The 24362-nt window shown below is 43.4% G+C and overlaps 1 protein-coding gene across 5 annotated transcripts in view; it reads right to left on the bottom strand.

The window, feature by feature from the left end:
• Nucleotides 1-1722: 1722 nt before the first annotated feature.
• The window catches only part of LOC138580442 (targeting protein for Xklp2-B-like), a 247643-nt gene continuing 225003 nt past the window's right edge, over nucleotides 1723-24362 (bottom strand). For 3 of the 5 annotated variants that reach the window (XM_069650994.1, XM_069650996.1, XM_069650995.1), the window contains exons 9-17: nucleotides 11009-11192; nucleotides 9061-9199; nucleotides 8440-8623; nucleotides 8255-8353; nucleotides 7983-8153; nucleotides 7662-7808; nucleotides 7342-7453; nucleotides 6836-7023; nucleotides 1749-2109 (exon numbers count right to left, since the gene is read on the bottom strand). In XM_069650994.1, the coding sequence (XP_069507095.1) occupies nucleotides 1999-2109; nucleotides 6836-7023; nucleotides 7342-7453; nucleotides 7662-7808; nucleotides 7983-8153; nucleotides 8255-8353; nucleotides 8440-8623; nucleotides 9061-9199; nucleotides 11009-11192 (1335 nt within the window). In that variant the 3' untranslated portion in view covers nucleotides 1749-1998. Of the gene's footprint in view, nucleotides 2110-6835; nucleotides 7024-7341; nucleotides 7454-7661; nucleotides 7809-7982; nucleotides 8154-8254; nucleotides 8354-8439; nucleotides 8624-9060; nucleotides 9200-11008; nucleotides 11193-24362 lie in introns of all 5 variants that reach the window. The other 2 variants (XM_069650997.1, XM_069650998.1) reach the window with 2 other exon arrangements.

Here is a 24362-nt window from a genome sequence, read left to right as displayed (position 1 = left end):
CAGTCTTCTTGCCTGCTTCAGCTCCTCAGCCTAATTCTTTCAGATTCTTCATGAACTTCTTCACTGCCGAAACCTAGATGAAAGAATTCTTGGGCCTAACTTTGGGAAATACACAAACACGACCGGCCTCTAGGGCAAGACTAATGAAATATAGTTTAGAATGTTGGACTCAGGGTCTTAATTGTTAAAAAGGGCCAATCAGGATGTAGTCGCTTCCTTCATTTTGGTTTGGGGAATCTTCCCTACTCTGAACACACGAGTTAAGGCAAAAACCAAAGTCAGAATGCAAGTTCAGAAAAAGGTGTAAAATAGACCCTAAACCCCAGTCGTACGCCCATTCATCCCCTGGACCAAACAGACTAAATTGCTGGTAAGTGATGTTGATCAACTTTATTGGTATTATTAATCTACTCTGTCAGCCACTAGCTGGGATGATGCTTCTCTCCACCAAACATTCCCAATCCTGTCCCACCAGTGAATGCATCAAAAAATCCCTGGGACCTCCCATACTACTTCAGGTATTTGCTTCTTTGAAGTGGACCCAATAGAGGGCACCTTACATTTCAAACGGTTCCAGATGTGGAGACAGAAGTAGGTGGTCAGTACCAACCGTGAGACATCAAGAAAGCAAACCCACAAATTAGAAAGGTCTTCAATCAATCTTTAAAGTGTGACTTGTATGAAGGGGCCAAAGAGAAACACAGTGGCCAAGGAGTGCCACATTTGGCGCTCTGGCTGCATTCCTAAAAGAGCAATGTGAAGATACAGTACTGCAACCAAGGTATGCCACTGAGGGGAGTACAGTGCAGATGCCACAAAAAGAAGGCTAACTAAAGAGCAAGTGCGGCCTGAAAAGGGAAAAGGAAAACCAGTAGAGCCATAGAAGGGAAGAAGGCTAGAACTAGAGATTAGGAAAGATTGAGAAGTGTGCGGTCCACAACTCCAAGACTGTTAGCCAAGAAATCCTTTGTTACTTGTATTGGAAATAACAGCAGAGATCATAAACCTGTGTGGGGGTGAGGGGAGTGGGTACAGTAGAACCTTATCGAGAAGATGAAAAGATCTGCAGTAAGCTAAACAATACCACCTAAACTGTAAACTACAACACAATTTGGGATTGAATATCTGGGCAATCCGGGGAAAAAACCTTCCTAAACAGGAAGATGGGAGGAACATATCTAAAAAGCCTTGTATAAAAAGCAGAAAAATATACTTTGCTATAACCCAAGAAGGAATAGATGTGGTCTATGAACTTGCACACCAAAAATATTAGCATCTCCCATCTGCAATGCTCATGGAGCTGCCTCCTCCCTTCATTTGAAGCAGAAGATGGAGGCTCTGCTGACTTTGCAATAATAATGTCAAACAAGCTCATGTTTTCCGCACTGGTCCGAAGTTTAGTAAATTGGCAGCTTTGATTTAAGGTGGTACCAGTAGTGCCCTTGTGGCTAGCCAGCTTTGAATCAAATGGTTAACAGCAGGAAATGTATTCTGCACTCGTAAACCAGGGAACTCATCTATACCAATGCAGACCATGAGAGCACCATGAAAGAAGGCCAATGTCTGGCACAAATCTTGCTAGCCTTGCTGCAAGTTAAACAAGACTATGTATTTTATCCTACAATAATGTCCAGCAAATGTGCTGCACAATAAACCAGGGTAGTATAAGGTTAGAGCCACTGTACTGCTCCAGATAATGTACAGGCAAAACAAAACCATTTTAGAAAAATGTTGGTAGAAGACCCTTTGATCAGATACATTTAATTTATTAGAAAACTAGATTGAGAATTACACAAAAATACATATGTTTTCATATAATAAAAATGTGACAGACCGTCACAAAAGATTAGTAAATCAAACTACAAATAAATATCACTATACAGGCAAATATATACAAAGAGTACAAGTCCACGTCACCACCATCTATATACACAGTAACTATTGGTACACAGCAGCACCATCACTACAAATGGCCAACAAAGTTTGACAATTACAGGCTCAGCAATTAAAGCGGTCTGAGAAGATAGGCGATTTGGGCACAGTCCGCGGCACTGCACTGGTCTTCACTGCCACAGTCTTGTACTTCATGACTGGTTGAGCTTTGTGCACCTGCAAAAGGACGAGGAAGGAAAAGGGAATCAGCCGCCCAGCATTCAAGCATCTTAGGTTCTACAGACCTCAGTTTCTGAATATATGTGCAACCATTGACAAAATTAGAAGTTCCAGTCCATACACTACAGAAAAGCCAAATTGGAACAAGTTTACAGACTAGTGTCCAGTCCAATTCATTCCTGCCACTGCCAATTTATATTATTTTTAAGTAGCATCACTTAGAATATTTGTCTATAACCACCAAGGGTGCAAGCATAGACCAATTGGATGCAAAGGCAGGAAAGATGACACAAGTTACCTGACAATGACAGTATGTCATGGTACAACCTATCAAGTGTTTAGCGCATGTAGGAAGAGTGAAGTGGCGAGTGTCTTATTTGTATTATTGATAAGGCATCCATGAGTTATGTTCAAAGAGCTTCAGGACGTCCAACAATTCTTATTGCAAAGTTATCCTTTTTTGGCTGTGTGGTCAGCAACATAAAATCTTTTGTCTTGCAACACATTTATCAAGCACTTACATTTTTTTAATCAGTCCAGCCATGCATTGTTTTTTATACAAATCCTGACTGTTCCTATTAGTACACTTTGTAAATATACAATGTGATGCATTTACCATAGAAAATTAACTTTTAAAAAGTCAATAGTGTGGTTTGTTATGGGTTCAATAGTCATGAATAGATCAGTTGCTAGTTTTCTGCTCCAGTTTTCTAGCCTGCACTCATTTACGGTGTTCAAAAGTAGTGATCGTTGGGATTGTACAATCGGACTGAAAAAAAAAGTCAGACCATACAAATAGTCTGAAAAATGCTAAATGCTACCACCAAAGGTTTGAACCTTTGGTGGTAGCATTGTAGGCAAGTATAAAAAAATATTTAAAAAGACTGCAACCCTGCTCACTATACACTGTGGTACAGTGAGCAGGGATTGCAAGTGAAAGCCCTGTAGCTCCTGAAAAAAAAAAAAATACAAAATAAATCTTGTGGCGCCAGCTCCCGGTCACAGAAGTGAAAGGGAACTGGTGCTGCAAGGACTCAGCGTGTAAAAAAGGTAAGTAGGGTTTATGTTGGGGGGTGCAGGGGTTTTGAACGTGTTTGCATGGGAAATATAGGAACCTTTTGTGGTTTGTACATTTCACAAGCAAACTTTTCAGCAGCGGGAAAAATCAGACACGTCGGATCGCGTAGATCTGTGATTGTTTTGATCGATTACTGTGATTACCTTCTAGGTCTTCATGTAATACTGAATACCCAGGAACATCCATACCAAGAAGGAAGCTGGAGACTAGGGCGTAGTGAAGATCTGCGTTATTTTTTTCCAAATCCCCTTTCCCCTTGGGTTTGCCAGTTTGATAGTTTGATTAAGTCAGGAATGTTAGGCTGGCAGGCTTATGGAGGGAATCGGGGGGGGGGGTTCTGGTGGGCAATCGTCACTCCTGCAGGAATTCGTAACTGGGCTTTACACCAACTGGCGGACGAGAGCACTTACCTGGAAATCTTTGTAAATCCAACAGAAGTACGACTGATCATCAAAACCATACTGGACGAGGCAGAAGCAAATTAAGTGATCAGTCATTGCAGAAGAAATGTTCTTACTAATCTTCACCCAGCAATTCCGGTAATATATACATTACCAAAAGTACACAAAAATCTTATGACCCCACCTGGTAGACCAATAATTGCGGCAAACAGCCTGCTAGAACCGCTGGCAAAATATATTGATTGCGCAATACAACCGCTGACCCACAAATTCAAAACATACAAAGACACTAATGACTTCTTACACAAACTGCATATTGATGAAGACAACGATATTCTGTTTACCATGGATGTGGTATGTTTATATACCAACGTTACCCATCAAGGCAGCCTGGAAGCGATGGAATGGTTATTACTCTCTGCCTTCGAGAAATGCAAAGCAGATGAATTGTTCATTCGCAAACTACTTATAGTTTGACAGAACAACCTCATGTTTGAAGATAGATATTTTATTAAAGTATCGGGTACACCTTTAGGGCCGCAATGGCTCTCAGTTATGCGAATACATAAATGGCATATCTTGAAGAAAAGAATATCTTCAACGACACCAAATGGGCCAGACATCCAAATTCCTTGCTAAGATTTATAGAGGACTTATATGGAATGGTTCCCAGGAAGACCTGGTAGAATTTTTCAAGCACATGAATATAATGGCACCCAGAATAAAATTCACAGCCAAGACCAGCAAAACCTATCGAATTCCTAGATGTAGAAATGTACATCAAATCTGGGAAACTAGAAACCATGGAATTCACAAAAAGTACTGATAGTAATAGCTTACCTCATGCAAACAGTTTCCACCCTCGGAAAACAACATACCCTTCAGCCAATTTTTAAGGTACAAGAGAATCATCTCAGAAGAGCAGGAATACACCAAGAAAACAGAAGAACTCAAGAAGAACTTTTGAAAAGAGGCAATGATCAAACGAACATCAATATCAGTGCAGAAAAAATAGGGCACACCAATTGATTGAAAGCATTGGAACCGAAGATACAAGAACATCATATTAGTATATGTAACAACATATTCCCAACAAAGTTACAAATAAAGAAAATAATGAACTGGAACACTTGATCCCATGATGGAGATTTCCAGAGCCCCCACTATTTGCTTACAACAAAAGTAAATCCATCAGAGAACATCTCATTAAAGCAGACTGTCACTTAAAGGGATACAGAGAAATACAATGGCACTATGCCATGTCACAATTGCATCAATGTGATCAGAGGGAATTTTACCAACCATCCCCACAACTCAACCTGTGACTCCAAGAATGTGATTTATGGGATATAATGCCCATGTGGTTTATATTATGTGGGTCTGACCACCAGGAAAGCTAAAACCAAGTGATCAGAGCACAAATAAAACATCAGAAACATCACTGGTAGCACAACATTTCAACAAACAGAACCATACCATTGCCCAGATCAGATTCATCATCCTGGAGCAAGTTAGTACATCAAAGAGAAGAGGCAACCTTTACAGGTTGCTTCTCCAACGTGAAAATTGGATTGATTGCATCAATTCCATGTCTTTGAATGGAATGAACATGGAATGGGATCTTAGCTGTTTCCTGTAAAATACACCCAGATGGACATCGGAGTGGAATTGACTATTTGAAAGCACTTTACTTGCACCATGGAAAGTTGAAATACTACCATCACACAGCAAGCTGGCTTAAATTAACACAAACTGAGAAGCAGTTCTATGCTCAAATAAGCGCTGAAATGAGAAATAGGGATGGAATCCCAAACCCGAACAAGCGCTGAAATAATCCACAATACGAGATCAGACAGTCCACCGAGCACAGAAACCTAACCAGCAACAGACCCTTACAAGATGGTGCCACCCGTGAAATGAGACTTGGTCCTTTTCTATCCGGCATCAGCCTCCAAGCCGGTTCACATAAACAGGCGTCTCCACCTGATACAACACTGCTGAGAGCGCAAACAAAGAACGCAGATGAAAATCTAAATGCTGCGGTCTTCACTTGCGGTAAGATTAAGAATCATATATACACTTTGCAGCAGCACAAAAGTTGAAGACCTGATGCAAATATTTTCACACATTGCATTTACAGATTGGGATACCAAGCAAGTGAAGGACAGGGGAAAAAAGACTGAACCCAGCACTCGACATAGCTATAGCACAAGAAGCGGGTACAGTGAGGAGAGGAGCATCAAGGGAAATAGATGTAGCGAGAACAGAAGGAACAAGGTACTAATTTACAATCCATCAAAAAATTCACAACACGCAAAGGTCAGAGCACATCCATCCTAACAGGGGGTTTTTCACCACAGGACAAAGTCTGTGCAAAGAATAATTGGCTGACAAACAACTGAGGAATCTGAGTAACTATACTCTGAAATTAGAGATCGTCCACAGTTGCAGACGAGAGTATACAAATACACACACGCACACAGTACATTTACCTTGAGGTAAGGTTTATTATTAGGATACTAAAACGTTTGTGCACTACAGAGAAGAAGGGCTTTTATTTGTTGTAATAATTTATTGGATTGTTTCAATCACAACTGTTTGGAATATCACCAGAGACACATTAGAAAATGTGCTCATTCAATTGTCTTTTTACTTAATTTATTAAATTTGACATGTTTCAGAATAATGTTTAGCATTTCTGTTGGCTATAAAGTGTGCACAGAGCTTTAGCCCCACCGGCACAGGTGGCACTCACCCTTTTCTGTTCAGACTCTGCATTTGCAAAGGTTTCCAAATTCCTCCTACTGTGGGGAATATTTTCATGTAGGAGATTGGGATATGGATGTAAAAGGGATGCATGTGATTTCACTGAATAACCTTATGCTACCCCCTTATCCCACCCCCATCCAGGTTTTAAAATGTACCAACTTAACCAAACAAATTCGAAGACATTTAATTTCGAAGATTTCACATTAAGTGAAAACGGATTCAGTGAAACACAGGGATACGATGTGAAAGTACTCTGGTGCCAGCTATCACCTAGAAAGACACTTCTGCACTCTTGGATTTCATGAAATCATGAATTTTACAACCATGGAATTGAGACAAGTTTAGCAACTTGCTTCCATCAAAAGTCACTGTACGATCATGTTGCCAACCGAACAGTTGAGAGCTTTGGGGCTTCATAGCACGGGTTAGTAAAGCAATGCTGGCACAGGTTACTTTGCACCTTTTGTAGCCTTACCAGCTGCTGTCTCCTTTGTGCCAGTTCTTCCTTCTCTTGCTCTTCTTTTGTACGACGTTCCTCCTCGTCCATCATGGTCTTCATGGCTTCTAGCATTTCAAGTTGCTTCTCAAACTCCTTCCTCTCTTTGGCACGCTTCTCTGTGGCCAATTCAAAACTTTCCTGAACTATGGAACCACAAAGGCTCTCTAAGTTGTTTGGAGATAGAAGAAACACTCACAGTATAATACATTTTCAGTCGTGGGCTAACCATGCCATTAAACCATTAGTGTACAATTCAGGGTGTAAACCAAGTCCCTACAAGTTTATGCTAGGGGAAGTTCAGTGAACATAGTGTGCAGACTTCTACTAAAACAATTAAAAAAATACCAGAAATACAGCAAGCATGGACGATGCACAATGTCAACTGGTTTAAGAGATCTTCACTGAGCAGCCTTCAAAAGAAAATCTGAAGTGCTCTGCTCCCTCCTAGCCCCATTTATGATTAAAGTGGTGGAAAGACTCACCAGTCAACGTTCTGTTGTCTCTCTTTGGAACAAAGGGTTCCTGGTGGATTACAACGTTGGGGCGGGCTTTGAAGCAGGATGCTTCTTTCTGCTGCCTGAGCTCCTCCTCCAGCTGCAGACAAAAAGGCAATGGTATGATTCTTCCCCTACCTGGGCCGTAGCAGTGCAGTTGATCTACTGAAACTGAAGGGAGGTTGGGCAAGCTAGGCAAATAACCCACCCAAAGCCCTCACAACAAACAAAGGAGAGATTAGCAAGACCTCACATGACCATAGCAATGATGCCCATGCCCAAAAAAGAAAAAATATTTAAAGGAAAACCTTTTGCTTCCACTGCTGGGTTTTCTTCGCTGCCCTCTCCTCTATTTGGAGGTGAAATGGTTCTGGACATGTTGGAGCCTTCACCTTTTTTTCAGGAAGTGAGACATGGTCAAAGTATGGCAGCAGCATAGCCTTAAATGTTGGAGCCTGTAAAACATTTTGGTTCCAAATATTGAACAAATTCCTTATATATAGTTTATACGCTGGCTTGATGAGTCAGCTGAATGAAGGCTACTAATTAACAGAACACAATGCTACTTCAGACCATGTACCATCAGCCTCTCAGCTAAGTGGGGTGCCAAAGGCACAATCAAGGCTCACCTCCCCTCTCCTCAGTTCTTCCAGTTTCTTCTCCTTCTGTGCAAAACGTTCTTTATCTCTTGAGTCAAAGGAGAAAGGAACAGGCTGTACATGATGCGGTTCCTGAATCTTGGGTTTAAATGGTACACCATAGAGCGGCATGGGATTTGCCCTGATGGGTGGGGTTTCCTCCTTTTATGAGACAGAAAAAAAAAGTCCTTGGTCATCACACCAGTGTGGAATAGCAGCTACTAGAAAGTGCAAATGGAAGCATGCAAATCAAAAACTTGCACCTGCTCTTCCGTATGAGCAAGTTCACGGACTCTGTTCTTCAGAACAAAAGCTGGAGACTTCGGGACTGTACAAGCAAGAGATTTCTTTTCTGGCACTCCCTATGAATAACTGAGTTAGTCCAGAAGACAAAAAGGTAAAATGAAAACACTTCAAGGATCATACAAACTGCAAGGTAGGTACTTACAACCACACCCTCCAGCATCTTTGATGGACATGGTCTTGAATGGAAGGTGAACTTTTCCTCTTCTTGCTCCCCCCTCTTTGCCTCCCATGCAACCTTGGTTGTCTCCTTCATAGAATGCTTCTTTGGAGGGATCAGGCTTCCATCAAGAACCCTTCGGTCCAATGCCCGAGCTCTAAAAGTGTAACTAAATTGGCAACATAGCGCCAAAGGGCGACACTACTGTTAGATACCAGAAATGACCACAGCAGCATGCATTTTCACAAATTCACTGGTGAGGAACAAAATAAAATTGATTATGCCATTAAAAATGCAAGCACCCCAAGTAGATGTTTTAGTAACAACTTAAAGCCAGGTTAGACACTGATCTAGTAACAGTGCAAGAAAAGTGTACAAGGAAACAAAATAATTCTATTTAGTTAGAAAATATGCGCAAGCCTTAGTGGAGGAGATCTGAACAAAGCTTTTAGGGTAAACTCAGCCTCTCACCTTGCCAAGGTTTATAAAAGGACTACCCTTGAGCCAGATAGAAACATAATTCAGTGCTACAATGTTATGGTAGCAAACACTGTACAGGAAATATTGTAAGCTGAACGGGAGTGTGTGTATAAACCAACCACTCACTGTTGCTGCTTCTCTAGTTTTTCAGACTCAGGCTCTGCAGTACTCTTGAAGGTGACTGGGCGGTGGCGACACTTTGTCATCAATGTAGGCGTTTTTGGAGTAGCCCTCTTTGCTTTCACAATTTTCACAGGTGATTGCCCTATGAAGAAAGGCTGATGCTTAAGTCTCAGCAGTTTGGATAACAGTGGGCCTACAAGTTGTCACATTCCTCAGTCTGTGTGCATCACCCCACTACAGACACGAAACCAGCACACCAATGCCAGAGGTTACAGAATCAGGCCAGTAAACTGCTCACCCCTCTGCCAACTGTGTGGTCTTAATGGGGCTTTTGCAATGCCCACGCTGTTCATGACCTTCGAATTCCAACTCCTCACAATTTCTCCCTGATGCCAAAGATGTGAAATCCACTGCCGAAGAGCAAACAATTATCCTTCCCATTTCCATGGACTGGACAGGCACCACTCATTCCTCCCCCAACAGATCACCTATTGCTACAAACCCACATATAAAGACAAGTTTCTGCACGAGTACAGCATCACTTAAATCCGATGGTATGCACCTGCAACGTCCCAATAATCCCAGTGGAAACTTTCTACAAAATACAGCAGCATGACCAGGTCAAAAGCAAAACCAATTGGCCCACCGCAATGAGGGAATTCTGCTAGGTCTAAAGACAAACATTAACACATCACGTAGCTAGGACATCATGCCCAACACCATCAAGCAGCACAGACTCTGCCAAGGGCAAATTACCCAGGACCACAATGCACTCATCTACAGCCCTCTGTTCACCTAAGCTGTAGAAGAAAACTCTTTGCTACACCAATTATCAGATCCCCAATACGCTCCACAAATGGAGACTTAAATCTTTAAACCATACTCCTTTGAGTAGACTAGTCAGCGGACCTGGCATCACCACACCCTATAACCACAATGGTCCAACCTCCCACCAGCCTACTCTGGTTAAGTTCTTCCCTGTACAACTGATGTGTGAAAGTCTGTACTTCTCGTCAAAGCAAACAGAAGCTGCATTTTCTCTCATCCCAGATCGAACATCTGCATTTCTTCTGGCTTGAGTGGCACATTGGGTCCGATTGAGGAAGACCAAAGGTCTGAGCCCCCAGAAAGAATATGCCCCATTTACAATCACTACAACATGCAAGGATGCACGTGAGGATGAAGACTGGCACCCTGCAAATGGAACACTGCAATTATCCCCCCCTCCCCAATCGAATAAGCAGTCTCTCCGCCTATTCTCATAGACCCCATGTTTACAACTGAGAATCCTGCCTACTTACTGCCAATGAGGAGAATTATACAAACAGCAACCCAAGAACACGCATCAAAATTAGCACCATACCACTAAAATCTCTAACAAAAAACTCTGTATTCAGCCCAGTCTACCCAGTGCTTCAAAATGAAGCAAACCCAAACTAAAACTACAGGAATGCACTACACCAAATCTCAGGTCCACAGTGTAAAGAAAAAGGATTCTTTTGACACCTATTCTATGGTTTCTAGTAAGAGCTGGAGTCGCAATATCCTCGACAATACAAATGCAAGGCTAAGGGCACTACTGGTACAAAAATTCCACCCTATACTGCTAACAAGATCCAACCCCAAAGCACTCAACTTTCCCAAAACCCTTCTCATACAGGAGAACTTGCTTCTCTATTTACGCACACGTTCTAATATCTTTGGGCAACAAAAATCCCCACTTACACCGGACGCCTTGAAGACCTTCCCATCCAAAAAGGGAAGTCACCCTCTGAAGACGGCAAGATAAGCATTTTAAGATTATTATGCACAATAGGTTTGAGAGAAATGGCAAGATCATTCCGACTCCAAATATGGCTCACATGTGAATAGGATGGTCTTCAGTTCATGCAACCAAACTAAGGAGATACAGTAATGCTCGCGGTCAGTAAAGCAAGTAATAAGAACTCACCAGCGTTCTGCTGCAACCTGCTCCTCAGGTGATATCGACAAGGGGTGCGCTTGAAAAAAGCCTCAACCTGTTCAGTTGTCGACACAAATTTGCATGGCTCAGCATCCTCTTCATGTTTCCTCTTGTTTCCTTTTGATAATTTAAAGGGCTTTGGGATAGTGCGGCCTCCTTTTGGCAGGCGAGCCTGTAAGCAACAAAAAATAAAGTACAAAATGAGATCAAATCAAATTTCCTTCTGCTAGAATAGACCACATCTCCCACCTTCACCATTTAGAAAGGAGAAGGGACAACGTGCAGCACGCATAAGTATAGAAACAGTTGTAGGTAGCTCCGTATAGGGCAAGTTGGTCCCTACCAGGTCATTAAAAGCCAAATAGGACGAGTTCTGTATACCTATTAATTTCCAGCAGCTACAGCACGTCCTCCAAGCTCTGTCCCCCCAGGCAACTACCAAAGTTAGAACCCTGTCCAAGCGACATCCAATTTGGAACTGCACAATGCCGCCAACTAGAACATGGCAAGCAACACAAATACACAATAGTCTATATGGCTGTAATATTAAATTCAAGAATTAGAACACCTCTCCCTTAAAATACAGCCAACAGCATTAGAACATTGGCAAGATGAATTAAGATGTAGCATATGCAATATTGGCCCCTTCAGTGTCAAACACAAATGCACATCTGGTTTTCTCAACATGTCCCTTTATCCTTGCCAATCTGAATTTTTCCTAACACTAGATTTCTCATTTACAGTCAGGCAAGTAGGACTTACCCTGCGCTGTACACAATTCAAAGCACACGACATTGTACAACAGGCTTTCTTTATGAATGCTGCTGCCTGGAGGCAGTGATTGACCTGGAAGTGTACTTGTCAAAAGCAATCATTACCTTCATTGATCCATCTGCAAACTATATCCTGTACAGCAATATGGAGCAAGTGAAAACCGATCTTTTGATATGCAGGCAAAAAGGAGGAAACTTAAGGAATCATAACCTGTGTAGCAGTTTCACATCTAACTTTCACTACAATGACTTAATAAGTTTACCTGGTTAGAGGTAGGTGCTCAGATTACATTCTAATTGGACCCGATAAAACTAGGGTTGCCAACTTCTGAGAACTTGTGGCAGAAAGGCCATCAAGGCATGTTAAAAGAAGAGGAAGTAATGGGTGGAGAGGCAAAAACACTAGTGAGGATTGGTTTGACAATTAAAGTATAAAGTTACAATGTGCTTTGTCCAGGGCTGTTAGTAAGGCAGGACGGGGGGGGGGGGGTCATAACTCTTCCAAAGCTCCAACTGCTAAAAAGTTAGAAAAGACTTGTAAGGATTTGCAGGAACAACCGAGACCAAAACTTCATAGGGGATTTTGTCCTTAATGAAATAGGGAAGCGCAAGTAACCAGTCAACTAATATCACAGGTGGACTTCAAAGTTCTATGAGCTACCAGAATGCCCTACATTTTCAGATATACATTATATAAAAAAGCAAGTATTCAGGCTGCAATGGCAATATAAACTCATTACAGGCTAATTGTGGCATCACTACTGCGCTTGTAAGCAGTTATTGGAATGGAGTTGTAACAGCATGTTGATTTTGCCTGCACAGAGTAGAATTCCACCAGTCACTAAAGCACTTAAAGACGTAAACAGCTTTTTACATTTCTTTTATGTAGTATAGCTTTTTGCGACTCCTTATAGCCATAGAAGCATTCTAACTTCGCGCACTGCTGGAGTTTAACACAAGAGGTCAAGAATCTATCCTATTTTCAGCACATTTTTCATAAGACATTTACAAAACATTGATGCATTTTAGCACGCGGAGCAGGGGGGTTGTGTAATAATCAGGAAGAGTATTGCAAGCTGAATGCCATCATCCAAGCCAGATTTCCAAGCAACCAGACAGCTGCTTCCATCCACCCTCCATTCCAATCCATGCTTGTGTCCCTCCAACCCCCAGTCCCACTTACCTGCTTGCTGCAGTGGTGGCACCCACTGCCTCCGCTTCACTCAATCTCCCTGCTGGGCTGTTATGGCAATGGAAGAGGGGCTCCGCTTGGAGCCCCGTCCTTCAGCTCCATGGGGGCCATCTTGTGTAAGAATTTTCCCTCAATGAACGGGACGGTGCGAGGTGACCAGTTAATTGAACGAAAATACACTTGTTTTAGCACCCCGGGTTACTGGATTGGCAACCCGAGGTTGCCAATAGCAATAATCATGCATTCCACGGGCTGGAACAAGTAGGGCCAAAGATAAAGGGCAGAAACGTGTGATTATTGCTGAATTCTATTTTTTTTCTAAACAGGATTCTAGATCAGGGGTCTGCAACCTGTGGCTTTCCAGAAGGTTTGTACTACAACTCCAATGAAACCACACCATTGACTATGCTGGCTTGGGCTCCTGGGAGTCCACAAACATAAGCAGCATTACTTTGCAATCTTTCTGTGGATTGGATCGGTTCAGAATTGCCTATTTTGCATAGGCCGCCATCTAGTGGTTGGTGCAGAGTAGTACATTTTATTTTTTTTGTGCACTAATCCCAAAACTCTTAATCCCCCTCCTCCCTCCCCGTTTCCCCCTGGTTGGTTAACACAACGTCCAACATTTTCATCACAGTTATAACGATCCTAGGCTTGTCCCCAATTAGCATCCATTTCCACCATTCCCCTTTCGAGAGAGTGGTTTCCATCAATGAGGACTCCTAAATATATCATTCGAATCTTAGTCAGAGTTTCACAGTTCATTATTAGATGTTCAAGTTTCCACCAAGCAAGAGCTCATACAATATCGACAGTTGGCACTTTCAATCCCCACCATTTTCCTCTTAAACAAAATCTCTTGAGTGTAAGATATTTAGGCGACATCCAAGCAGAAGATCGCGATATTTGGGGTCGGGGAATTTGATCATAAATTTCAGAAGTTCGTTAACTCTGCCTCCCTCCACAGACAGGGGATCTTTAGACCTTAAACCACTGCACTGATCCATGGTGGTAATCCAATCACAGAGCAGCAGTTTCTCACACTCATTGGGTTAGACAACAGCAGTTCAACGGACACATCTTTATGCTGCAAAATAATTTCCACCTTATTTCTCCATTCTTCAAATGGTCCATTGAACACCCTGTTTGCCAGGGCCAGGATCTTAAAAGGTTTCTCAACATTCCCTAGGGTACATTTCCTATATAGTGAAACAGTCTTCCAAGCTACTAGTGACTCCAAAGACTGGAGCCCAAATTCAAATCTAATTTTACACAGTGGGAGATCATTTGGCAGGCGCAAAATCTTGCGCCAAAAATGACCCTCAATTTCTCCCAACACTCACATGAGAGGCAGAGAGCAGCTTCGGCTCCATAGGTTATGGTCTTTGTCACCCTTTGCTTATAGAAGGAGATTATGGGATTTAGTGTGAATTTACCAAATTTCTGGTGTACAAGTCTACCCTGGTTCACCATAGGGATAGTTTTCTGCCATAGATTAGCGTAATGGGCAGCCTCATCAGTATTCCTATTTATCTTGACCCCCAAATACACTATTGAATCATGTCTCAAGAGGAGTACCACCCGCCAGGTAAAGGTCACTTTATCCTTCTAGCCGTCTTCATCGGGAAGACCTTAGATTTACTTGCATTGATTTTCATACCCTTGCTCTTAAGGTAGGATTCAAAAGCTTGGAGGCGGTGCTGGAGGCCTATAGGAGTACATTCAAAGAAGACCAGTTCATCTGCAAAGGTAATCCACAGAACCTGGGCTCTGTTTATTGAGGGTGGAAAGGCACGCACATTCTCCTGGAACAGTCCCAAGTCGAAGATATATAGACAGAAAAGTAACGGGGCCAGGGCACACCCCTGTTTCAGGCCCTGGAAGGTAAAGATTTTACTCTATAGCGTTCCCCTTGTAGAGAGCCTAATTCGCACTGAGGTGTTTCAATTGCCTATACAATATCACCAGGGCAACCCCACAACCACAGTTTCGCCCACAGATGACTCCTGAGGACCCTGTCAAATGCCTGTTTGAGGTCCACAAAGGCCAAGAACAGCGTTGATTCCTTCTCAAAGCTCCTTTCCTTAAGTAAGTTTAAAAAGAAAGACCCTTTTTTACGAAACTCAAGTCACTCAGATCCTCCTTTATCTGGAAAGGGAAGTCAGCTAGGCTGGGTTGGGCTAAGATGGTGGAACCATATGCACAGGGCAGTATTGCGGCCCCAGACTTTAAACTGTATTATTTAGCTGCGCAGGCACAATTTGCAAAACATTGGTTCGACCCCGAGGACACGACCCCACATGTACTCCTTGAAAAACACGCTGCCCGCCCCAACGATATATGATCCGTTATTTTCAACTCCACTTACAAGGGTACTTGCCCATTTGACCCGGTACGTGCCACCACTCACGCTTGGTCCAGGATTTATAAGAGGATCGGCCTGGAGACTCCTTACGATCCGGGGGTTCCCTGGTGGAACTTCCCTGGCATTTCCCCAACCTTTGATAGTGTCCTCCAGCAATCATGGGACCTCGATATGCTCTTCAGGATGTGAGACATGTTCCCGGATGGCACCTTTTGTGAATTTACAGACTTGGTCGATGCAATGGGAGGGGGCCAGCTTAAACGCTTTCAGTTCCACGGAATGGGGGCTGCTTTTGCTACTAAATGGCCAACATTTCCACTGGAACCCCAGACACATGAATGTATTCGAGCTATGGTATCTACAGATGGTCATGGTAAGGGGGTCTCGATGCTATACTCCCTAGTGCAGACACTCCCTTTCATGCAACACTATCAAAGAGACCTGGGAACGCGACACGGGCACCCTGATAGACACCAGATGGTCCCATTACTGTCAATTTACCAAATCGGTGTCAATGAACCCTGGTCTCCGGCTGATACAATTTAAAATCCTTAATTGCACTATGCCCCTGCTAAATTGGTCAAATTTGTAGAAAACTGTACATGGTCTTGCCCAAAATGTAATGCCCCTAACGCTGGAACATATATGTATTGGTCTTGCCCCGTGGAGTTTTGGCGGGAGGTGGCGGGTCTGAGGAAATAACAGCAATCCCGGCAACCCTGGCTCCCTTGAAGCATTTGTTTGGGGATATCGGTAAGGTGAAGGAAACCACAAGAAGACGGTTTAATATTTCATGTATTGTTGCCAAACGATGTGTCCTGAAATGTTGGAAATCTGTAACTGCACCAACCTGTGCTAACTTTCTGAAAGACTTATGTATGGTAAACGATGATGAGGAACTCTTTACACCGTCTGTCCTGACGCCTTGTCGCCCCAAAGATATAAGGACTCTTTTGCGCCTATATTTATGTGATTTAATGCCTGATGCTGATGTAACACCCATGCCATCACCTTGATTCGTGATATTTACCTGCCTGATGTGTATATTGGCAACAGAACTACGTTTTATCCAAAACGCTATGTGAATGGTCTTGCTATGAAGCTGCTCTCTCAATAAATACGTTTTTTTTTTTAAAAATTCAATAAGAGGTTTAAGGAGGTGCCCATACCCCTCACAAAGCCAGTCTGCCTCGGGTCCAAAATACCACTCTAAACCGCCCAGACGTTCAGATCGCGAAGCAGGAGGGTTGCAAAGAGCTTTCCCAGTGCATCGAAAGGGAGACAGGGTGATAGTTTAGGATCAACCCTATCACCATTTTAAAAAATTGGCACGATTAAGGCTTCCTTCCAAGATTCGGGAATTGTTCTGTTGGCCATGATTTGTCTGAACATTGTTAAAACACTAACCCAGTGGTCGTTTATTTTTAATTCGTAGTTTGAGATCCCATCGGGACCGGCCGCCCTGGAAGCACTGAGCTTTCCAATCATCAGACCAACATCATGACCATCCAGAAGAAACTTCCATCCCCCACTATCCCTAGCTTTAGGGCTAGGCAAGTCCTCACCCGGGTCAGAGAACAATGACTGAAAATGCCTAATCCAGTCTTTCTCCGCCACCATCACCAAGGATTTCTCATGTCGTAACACCCCACCATTATTAATTAACTCCCACGTGGATCTAGAATCCTTCTTGCAGACCGCTTGTAACATGCACTCAGCATCATGCCGAAGACGCAAATGTTACGTACTTCTACACCAATTTTTATATGTCTAAAGCACTTTTCTTGCCCTTTCTTATCCAAGCCAGAATCACACCCCATTTGTTTCAGAGCTCTATGCATGTCTTAAGAGTTCACCATCACAGACATGCTTTTTTGACCACGGCAGATCCCCTTTCCGCACTCCTGGTTTAGAAACCTCTTTAAGGAGCCCCCTATAATCAATGTTCCGAGGGTCCGTCAACAATTGTCTATTGTACTCCATCAATCCTCCTGACTTCATACTCTCAATCTGAGGCAAGTCCCACAACTCCTTAATTCAACCTTTTATTACATCCTTCCGATCTTTATCCCACCTAACCCCAAAACTTATGGTCAATAGATAGTGCTCACTGATGGTTTGGGGGATCACCCCAAAGGTCTCAATACTCTCCTTAAGATTGTTGGAAATGAAACAGTCAATGCAAGATGTCAAACCATTCCTCCATGTGGGGTGACTGGGAATATCTCCCTCCGTTTGCCCGTTTACCAAGTGCATTTCTCTTAGCTTCATACTCTTCATCCAATTCTTCTCTCTTTCATTTCATTCCTTCTTATCACACAACTTCCCAGTTTTATTAAAGTTTGATATGAATATCTCCACACAACACTACCTTAACACCATCCCCTTCACAGACAGCCTCAATCAGGTTAGATACAGCCTTCGTAAAATGAAATTCCTTCCCCACAATGACTCGCCAATACATGTTAATCAAAAGCCAAGGCCGGTCCACACCATCCACATCGTTTTTTTAAATAAAATTGCTTGGACATAGGGATTCGGGCATTTGGTTGCTGTGATCAACCAACCCATGTCATTCCTGAACATAGTCAGTAATCCAGAAAATGGGCAGCCAAGCAACCCTTTTGGAGCTGGGCTTAGTGACACCACATAACCATTGCACCGAGGAGGCGTCCTTAACCAGGTCTCTTGGAACAGGAGGATGTCCAGATCTGCCAAAACCCGCAATCCACCCCCAGACTTCGGAACCCTCTAGTATTCCAGCAGCCGATCCTCAATAAGGTCGACGTCTTTCGATAGTCTAGCAGCTTCCAGGACCGCTCAAAGCACCTGCTAGCTATGACCAAGCTGGAGCGGTAGCCGCGGGTGATGTTAAAATGTTAAAACCCTCGGCTTTCCATGGTTTGCTACTGTAAATTTCTTAGAGTGTAGATCTTTTTTGTGGGCCACCGAGATCACCTCTTTAAATTGCCTATTGAGTCTTTCGTTACCCCTTTCCTTCCTCTTCTCCACCCCCCCGAGCTAGGTTTTCCAAATCAGGGGCCCTTGTAGAGGTAGCCAATTTCCAGTTCATTTTCAATTGAGGGTGAAAATCAGTCAGATCAAAACCGAGGTGTAAGAATTTGCCCTTAGAGGAGATGCAATATAATCCGGTCAGTCTTTGTTTCCTTCAATGAATTCCAGAATCTTAATATCCTCTGTCGCGAATTTAAGATTCGGGGCTATAGTATTAATCAACCGGACAACATTTCCCCTATTCAGCAAGAACATCTTAGAATCACTTCATCCTTTCTAAGCGAACCTTTGGACTCAGTTCTTCAGTTTTTTGTGACGGGCATCGGTTTTCCATTTCCCCCCCCCCTCCTTACCACCTCCCATCTTGGCTCTTTATTAGCACCATTGGATTTATCCCTTTGACAGCCTTGTTTCTATTCATAGCTCCTAGACCACCTCTTCTCATGTCCTCGAGGGTCCTCAAGCCGAGCTCTTTTTCATTGGAAGGATTGGAGAGTATTGGCGGCCAAAGGCTCCTTGGTTTTGGAGGGGGAAGTTAAGCAAGGCCATCCTTTGTTCAAGAGTCTTAAAAGACCCTAAATCATTTTGTGGTTTATTCACAACCTTTTTGGTGGGGGCATAGGCTTCAGACTTTGGTTTTTCTTCCTCGTTAGCAACTAGCGGCAGTCTTTTTACAGAGATTGTAGTCGGCAAGAGAGATTCCATTGGTGCTCACTTGGCCGATTGCACACCAAAATCCCTTGATTTCGAGAGACCTTCCATAAATTCCCATTCAGAGTTACTAACGTTTTTCCATTCGGCATCTTCCTCTGCTTTCTTCAATTCTTCCACCAACAGACTCAGCGCCCATATGGAGGTATCCGGGAAGGGGCGGAGGGCAGATCTCGTCTAGGCTTTTTCGCAGCCGGCAGACTAAGCGGCAGAGGTGATCTAATGTTCCTAAGGAATGCTCGGGAACCCTTCGCCTTCCTTTTGGCATTCGATGGCAGGTTTTTTTGATTTTTTTTCCACTTGTGATTTATGCTTCCCAGGGGGAATGCCCACCGCACTGGACACACCCTCCCTCAATGGGCCCTCCTCAATTACCCCCACAGGTTTTTCGTCCTTTTTTGGATTAAAGACCGAAAAGATGTTCTTCGCTACCAGGGGCGCTGTATCGGTCAAATCAACAGCAGGGACCACCCCATGCTGCCCGATTGGTATGGCCCTAGCTGATTCCGCCACACTTTCTTTCAATGGGGATGGCAGGCTCGTTAGCCCCCTCACCTGCGTCCTCATCCACTTACAATCTTGCAAAAGTGCTTCCATCATCAGGGACTTATCCCCAGATTCACGACAGGCCAGATCACAGAGTCTATTTTGCCACATACGTGAAGTTTCCGCTTCACTGTCAAGGCTTCTCAACACTCCCGGCTAGAGCTTCCATGATTTGCATTTTTTCCAGGAGGCCCCCCCCCCACATCCCCATCATGGCTGATTGAGTTTGTATAGACGCATTCAGACTCTCATAGCTTTGTAAAAGGCCCTAAGGAGATGGACAGGGAAGCCATGACAAGTTGTTGCAATTGCATTAGGTTAACCCCCTGCCCTGCCAACACAACACTTTTCTTCCTCGTTGTTCCTGTATTCTGAGGGAATAGTCCAGTGATCCACTCACAGATTAGGAGGAATCCGAGGGCAGCATACTAACCACTGAGGACGGTCATAAGCCTCTCCTCTCTGGGGGACTATTTTCCATCGGGGGTGGAGTGGGACTATTCGAAGGAGAGGACACTGTACCCATTTGTGGAGCTTCCAATAACTCTTCCCTCTCCGACCATACAGTTGGGGCCTCAGCCATTGTGCGATCAATGTCTTCCCCGACGTCCCCCTCTCTGCAGTGTTTTATTAGCCTGGTTATAGCAATGTTGAGTGCACCCATCGATCCATCTTGCAATTGTTGCCCTTGTCCCCCTTACATGCCTGTAGAAAAAAAAAATCTGTTTTACTTAATGCTTATTTTTTTATCAAGACAATACATACCTCCTCAACGATCATAAAGAGTATCAAATGCTCCTTCACAACTCTTGAAAAATGCTCAATGGATTGGCTTACGTGCAATTTAGAAATACATTTTGGGGAGAATCTTGGCTGTGTTCTTAAAACCATTGTGTTATTATGCATGGGTACTAATGATTCAGACACATAATGCTTGCAGTTCACTTATTCTCCCGATTGATGTGACAGCAATCAGGTAAGTCACCTTACATAAAAGCTCTTTTAAGAATTCCTTGTGCACCGGTTCAAAAGGAGGTCCCATTAGTTTGTGTAGCACTGTATTGTGATCCCAACCAGAAGGGTGGTGTGTGACTGGGGGGCTAGATCAGTTTCACTCCTTCCATAAAAGCTTCAACTACAGGAACATTTCACCAAGACATCTTGTGTTCAGACATGCAGGATGCCAAAACAGCTAAATGCACCTGGACTAAACGAGCCCTGAATCAAGAAAGTAGCTTAGATGGGCAACAATGCCCACAGCCGTGCAATTAAAAGGATTGATGATTTTCTGCACAAACCAAACTGTTTATTTATAACAAAGGCTAGTAGTCGTTTCTTAACTTGTGCATACAACGTGGCAGTAATTTTAATGTGGCGAACTCTAGTACTTCAGAAGTCAAGCTGGTAGTCTGGATAGGGATGGGGACTTGCTGGTGTTCAGGTGTTAAGTCGTGTGGGTATTGTTCGACTGGTAGACAAAGACATGTTCAGCAAGTGGGAGCACTGCGGTTGCCTCGCCCACAATGGAGCAATTAGGATCATTGTTAAATTACTGATTCAAATGTGGACTATATTACGGAGCACAGAACTTTGGGGGGGGGGATTAGGCAAATATCCCAGATCTGATCAATAGCACATTGTGAGGGACCCTTACTCTCGATGCAACGTTTTGAAATATTATTGTTGTGGCGAACAGGCCCACTGATGTGTGGCCTCTATTGTGTAAAAATGGGTTAAGTGTACCAGTGTGGAGCTCCCATCCGTGTTCTTACTATATTGGTGTTTAAACTGCCTGCTAGAAAACTGTGTTCGCTCAGAACATTAGCATCTGTATGTGAATTCCTCCTTGAATGCACCAGTGCCAAATCTTGTGTTAGCATCAGTGTTTGAGTGTGTTCCCGTTTGTTTATGTTAAACGTGGCTGTGGTAGTCTCTGGACGGGGATGATTATTCCCCAAAGGTGGTTTTGGAAGGACTTCATTGCCATCTTGATTTTTAGCAACTATAACCCATGCATGTGATTTGTCCACATTCCCCGTCCAGCGAGCCATTGACAATGTATGCCCCCATCCTGGCAACAATGTGTCTCCATCTTTCTTGCTTGTACTAGTGTGTCACAAAGTGTCTCCCTTTGAACATCTCTCTCAAGTAACAAAAATGAAGTGTTGGGTAGATTTTTTATGCCGTATTTCCTTCACCTTTGAGACCCCCAGCAATGTATGCTGAACTCTTGGATTGTTTGGTCTGTTCTAAGCAGGAACCTTTTTTCCCCACTCACTCCAACTTTTACTCAGTCTATGGTAACCCTTGTTCATTACTTTCATACTTTATTTTATGGGGTCATGTTTTCCTTCATATTTTCTATGGCATCTAATTTACTTTTGTAGCACAGACCTTTTGTGCAGTGCTACTGGGAGCCCTCTGGGCTCCCCTTTGTGTTTTTCTATTTTCCTTGTGTGAATTACTGTTCCCAAGGGTAAAGGGATACTTTTATCCTTTCTACATTTTATATTGTGAGATCAGCATACCCTACCTTATATGCGCAAGGGGTTACATAGTATCCCTTCTCACTGCTCCTGTAACATTTGCAGGCATACCTGAAAGGCTAGTGGCAGTAGATGTGTTCTTTCAACCCGTTGTATTTTGGTATGACATCCTTTCATTGCCTGCATTTTCATCTCATGGCATTTTAACGTGCATATTACGAATCTGCTCATCAAAATTTGGGGGGGCAGATAAGGGTTTGGGCGGGTAGGTAATAGCCAAAAATAAGTGATAGGGGCGGAAAAAAAAATCTGCATTTTTGTTGGACTGTACACGTTAAAATGACAGGGGATGAAATTGCAGGTGACTAAATGACATGGAATTTTAACCCACAGGCTCTGTTCACAACCCTGGTAATGCATAGAAGGGTCAGCATTGACCCAAAATGGTGGCTGTATTCTTTTTCCACCATTTCTTGTGGGCTTGTCCCTTTTGGTCCTTCTGCCGTCCTGGGTCGGGGAGGTGCTGGTTTGACTAGTCTTCGGCGGGAAGCCTACCAAGACTCCAGTGTGTTTTAAGACAGGAAACGATGGTGGGGTTTGAAACTCTGCAGTCCTTCGTCTTCTGGTATACCTGCCTGGAACCAGTGCCAGCTGGGAGGCTGGACAAGCACTCCAAAAAGTTTCAATGTAGCATGGAAGCATGAGTGCTGATTGGCTAGTTCCTGGATAAAAGGCCTGGATCCTGAAGCTGCAGACAAGTCGACCACTGAAAAGAAAAGCCAAAGAAGATGACCAGCGACAAGTGCAGCCCATTCCCGTAACCAGAGAAGTCTGCTAAAGTGACTACCGCAGTCCAGACCCCATTTTTTCAAATCAAAAGAAAAGCTCCGAAGAGGGCAACTTCCTCTCATGGACTAGTGGGCATAATCAGTCCCCAGACATGCATTTTGAGCAATCCCACAACTTGGTGACCTTCCTAGGCAGCAAACCGCCAATACCATGGGACCTGCGACCATCCTGCAAGTGCATCGTTCTCCCATGAACCAACTCTCCCAAAACTTTGGTGGACTCCTTCAGGACCTTTTGAAGAGGATTCCACTCAAAGTCCCCTCACCGGAGGGTAGGACCAATCAAGCGAGGTGAAACAAACAGCCGAGAACCGTCCTACATTAGTGTCTTTGAAAAGTCACCGAAACTGCAGATCCGCATTGGAGCACAAAGACTTTGCTGGGAGTCCCTTCCCTCGACTGCTGCAGTGAAATTCCATCTAGAGTCCCTCCTTTCATCACCACGACCAAGAAACAGGAGACCAGGTCTAGAGCTGCTATAGCGAGAAGGCATCCAGCTTCATCACTCCTAAGGTACTTTGGAACTCAAGGTCATACTTACCTCGAGTCATTGTGTCGCTCCAGTGTGGTTGAGGTCAATTCGTGTAGTGGGGAGTACACACATCAATGTATAGCCAGGCCCAACGCTGGAACGCATTCAGGGAGCCTACTCGGATGACCCTGAACACTTAAGAACTGTTAGCAGAGTGCCTGCCTTTTTGACATTCACCTGACCCTGAAAAAGACTCGGAACAAGATCAGGAAGGACTCTTGCAGCCTAGGCTCTGTGAAAAGGTTGCTATGTAACTTACCTTTTGTTAGTGTAGTCTGTCATAAGGATCTGAAACCAAGTTCTTACTTGCCTATGAATTACCAACAGTTATTCTAAAAAGATTACGAAGTTAATCACCTTTGAATTACATACCGTCATTATGAAATGCATCTATGAACAATCTAGGGAATCTCGTGATCTTACGAGTGTAGAAAGCTCCGTGATCTCCAACCTTTGGGCACAATTATATTAAAGATTTGTGAGTCACTTGGTGGTTGGATCATGCACTTTAGCGTGCCAGTGAAATTGTTTACTGTACATCTTTCTGATGTTGTAATGATACATATTTAAATAATTTTATTCATATTGCGACTGAGCAGGACCTACTCTTTTGGAAAGAGACAAATATTATACTCAAACCTTATTGTATTTACTATATAGTATTCAGAGTCCGGGGAAAGGTTGGAGTTCACCGAGCTTCGTATATAGCGAGATCCCAGGATTCATCTTAGTGGCAGCTGTTGTCACCGGAACCAATTCCAGTAAATGAGGTTTGACCAGAGACACCCCTCCCACTCAGTCCCATTGTCCGAGCACCCCATACTTTAAGTCAGAAGAAAGATTTTTTGTATATAGTGATAATTATATGAGAGCC

The sequence above is a fragment of the Ambystoma mexicanum genome, chromosome 3p, assembly GCF_040938575.1.
Source record: "Ambystoma mexicanum isolate Mex_15411 chromosome 3p, UKY_AmexF1_1, whole genome shotgun sequence".
Classification (NCBI taxonomy): domain Eukaryota; kingdom Metazoa; phylum Chordata; class Amphibia; order Caudata; family Ambystomatidae; genus Ambystoma; species Ambystoma mexicanum.
Note: the sequence above shows the minus strand (reverse complement) of the source record. Positions and strands in the feature narration are given on the sequence as shown.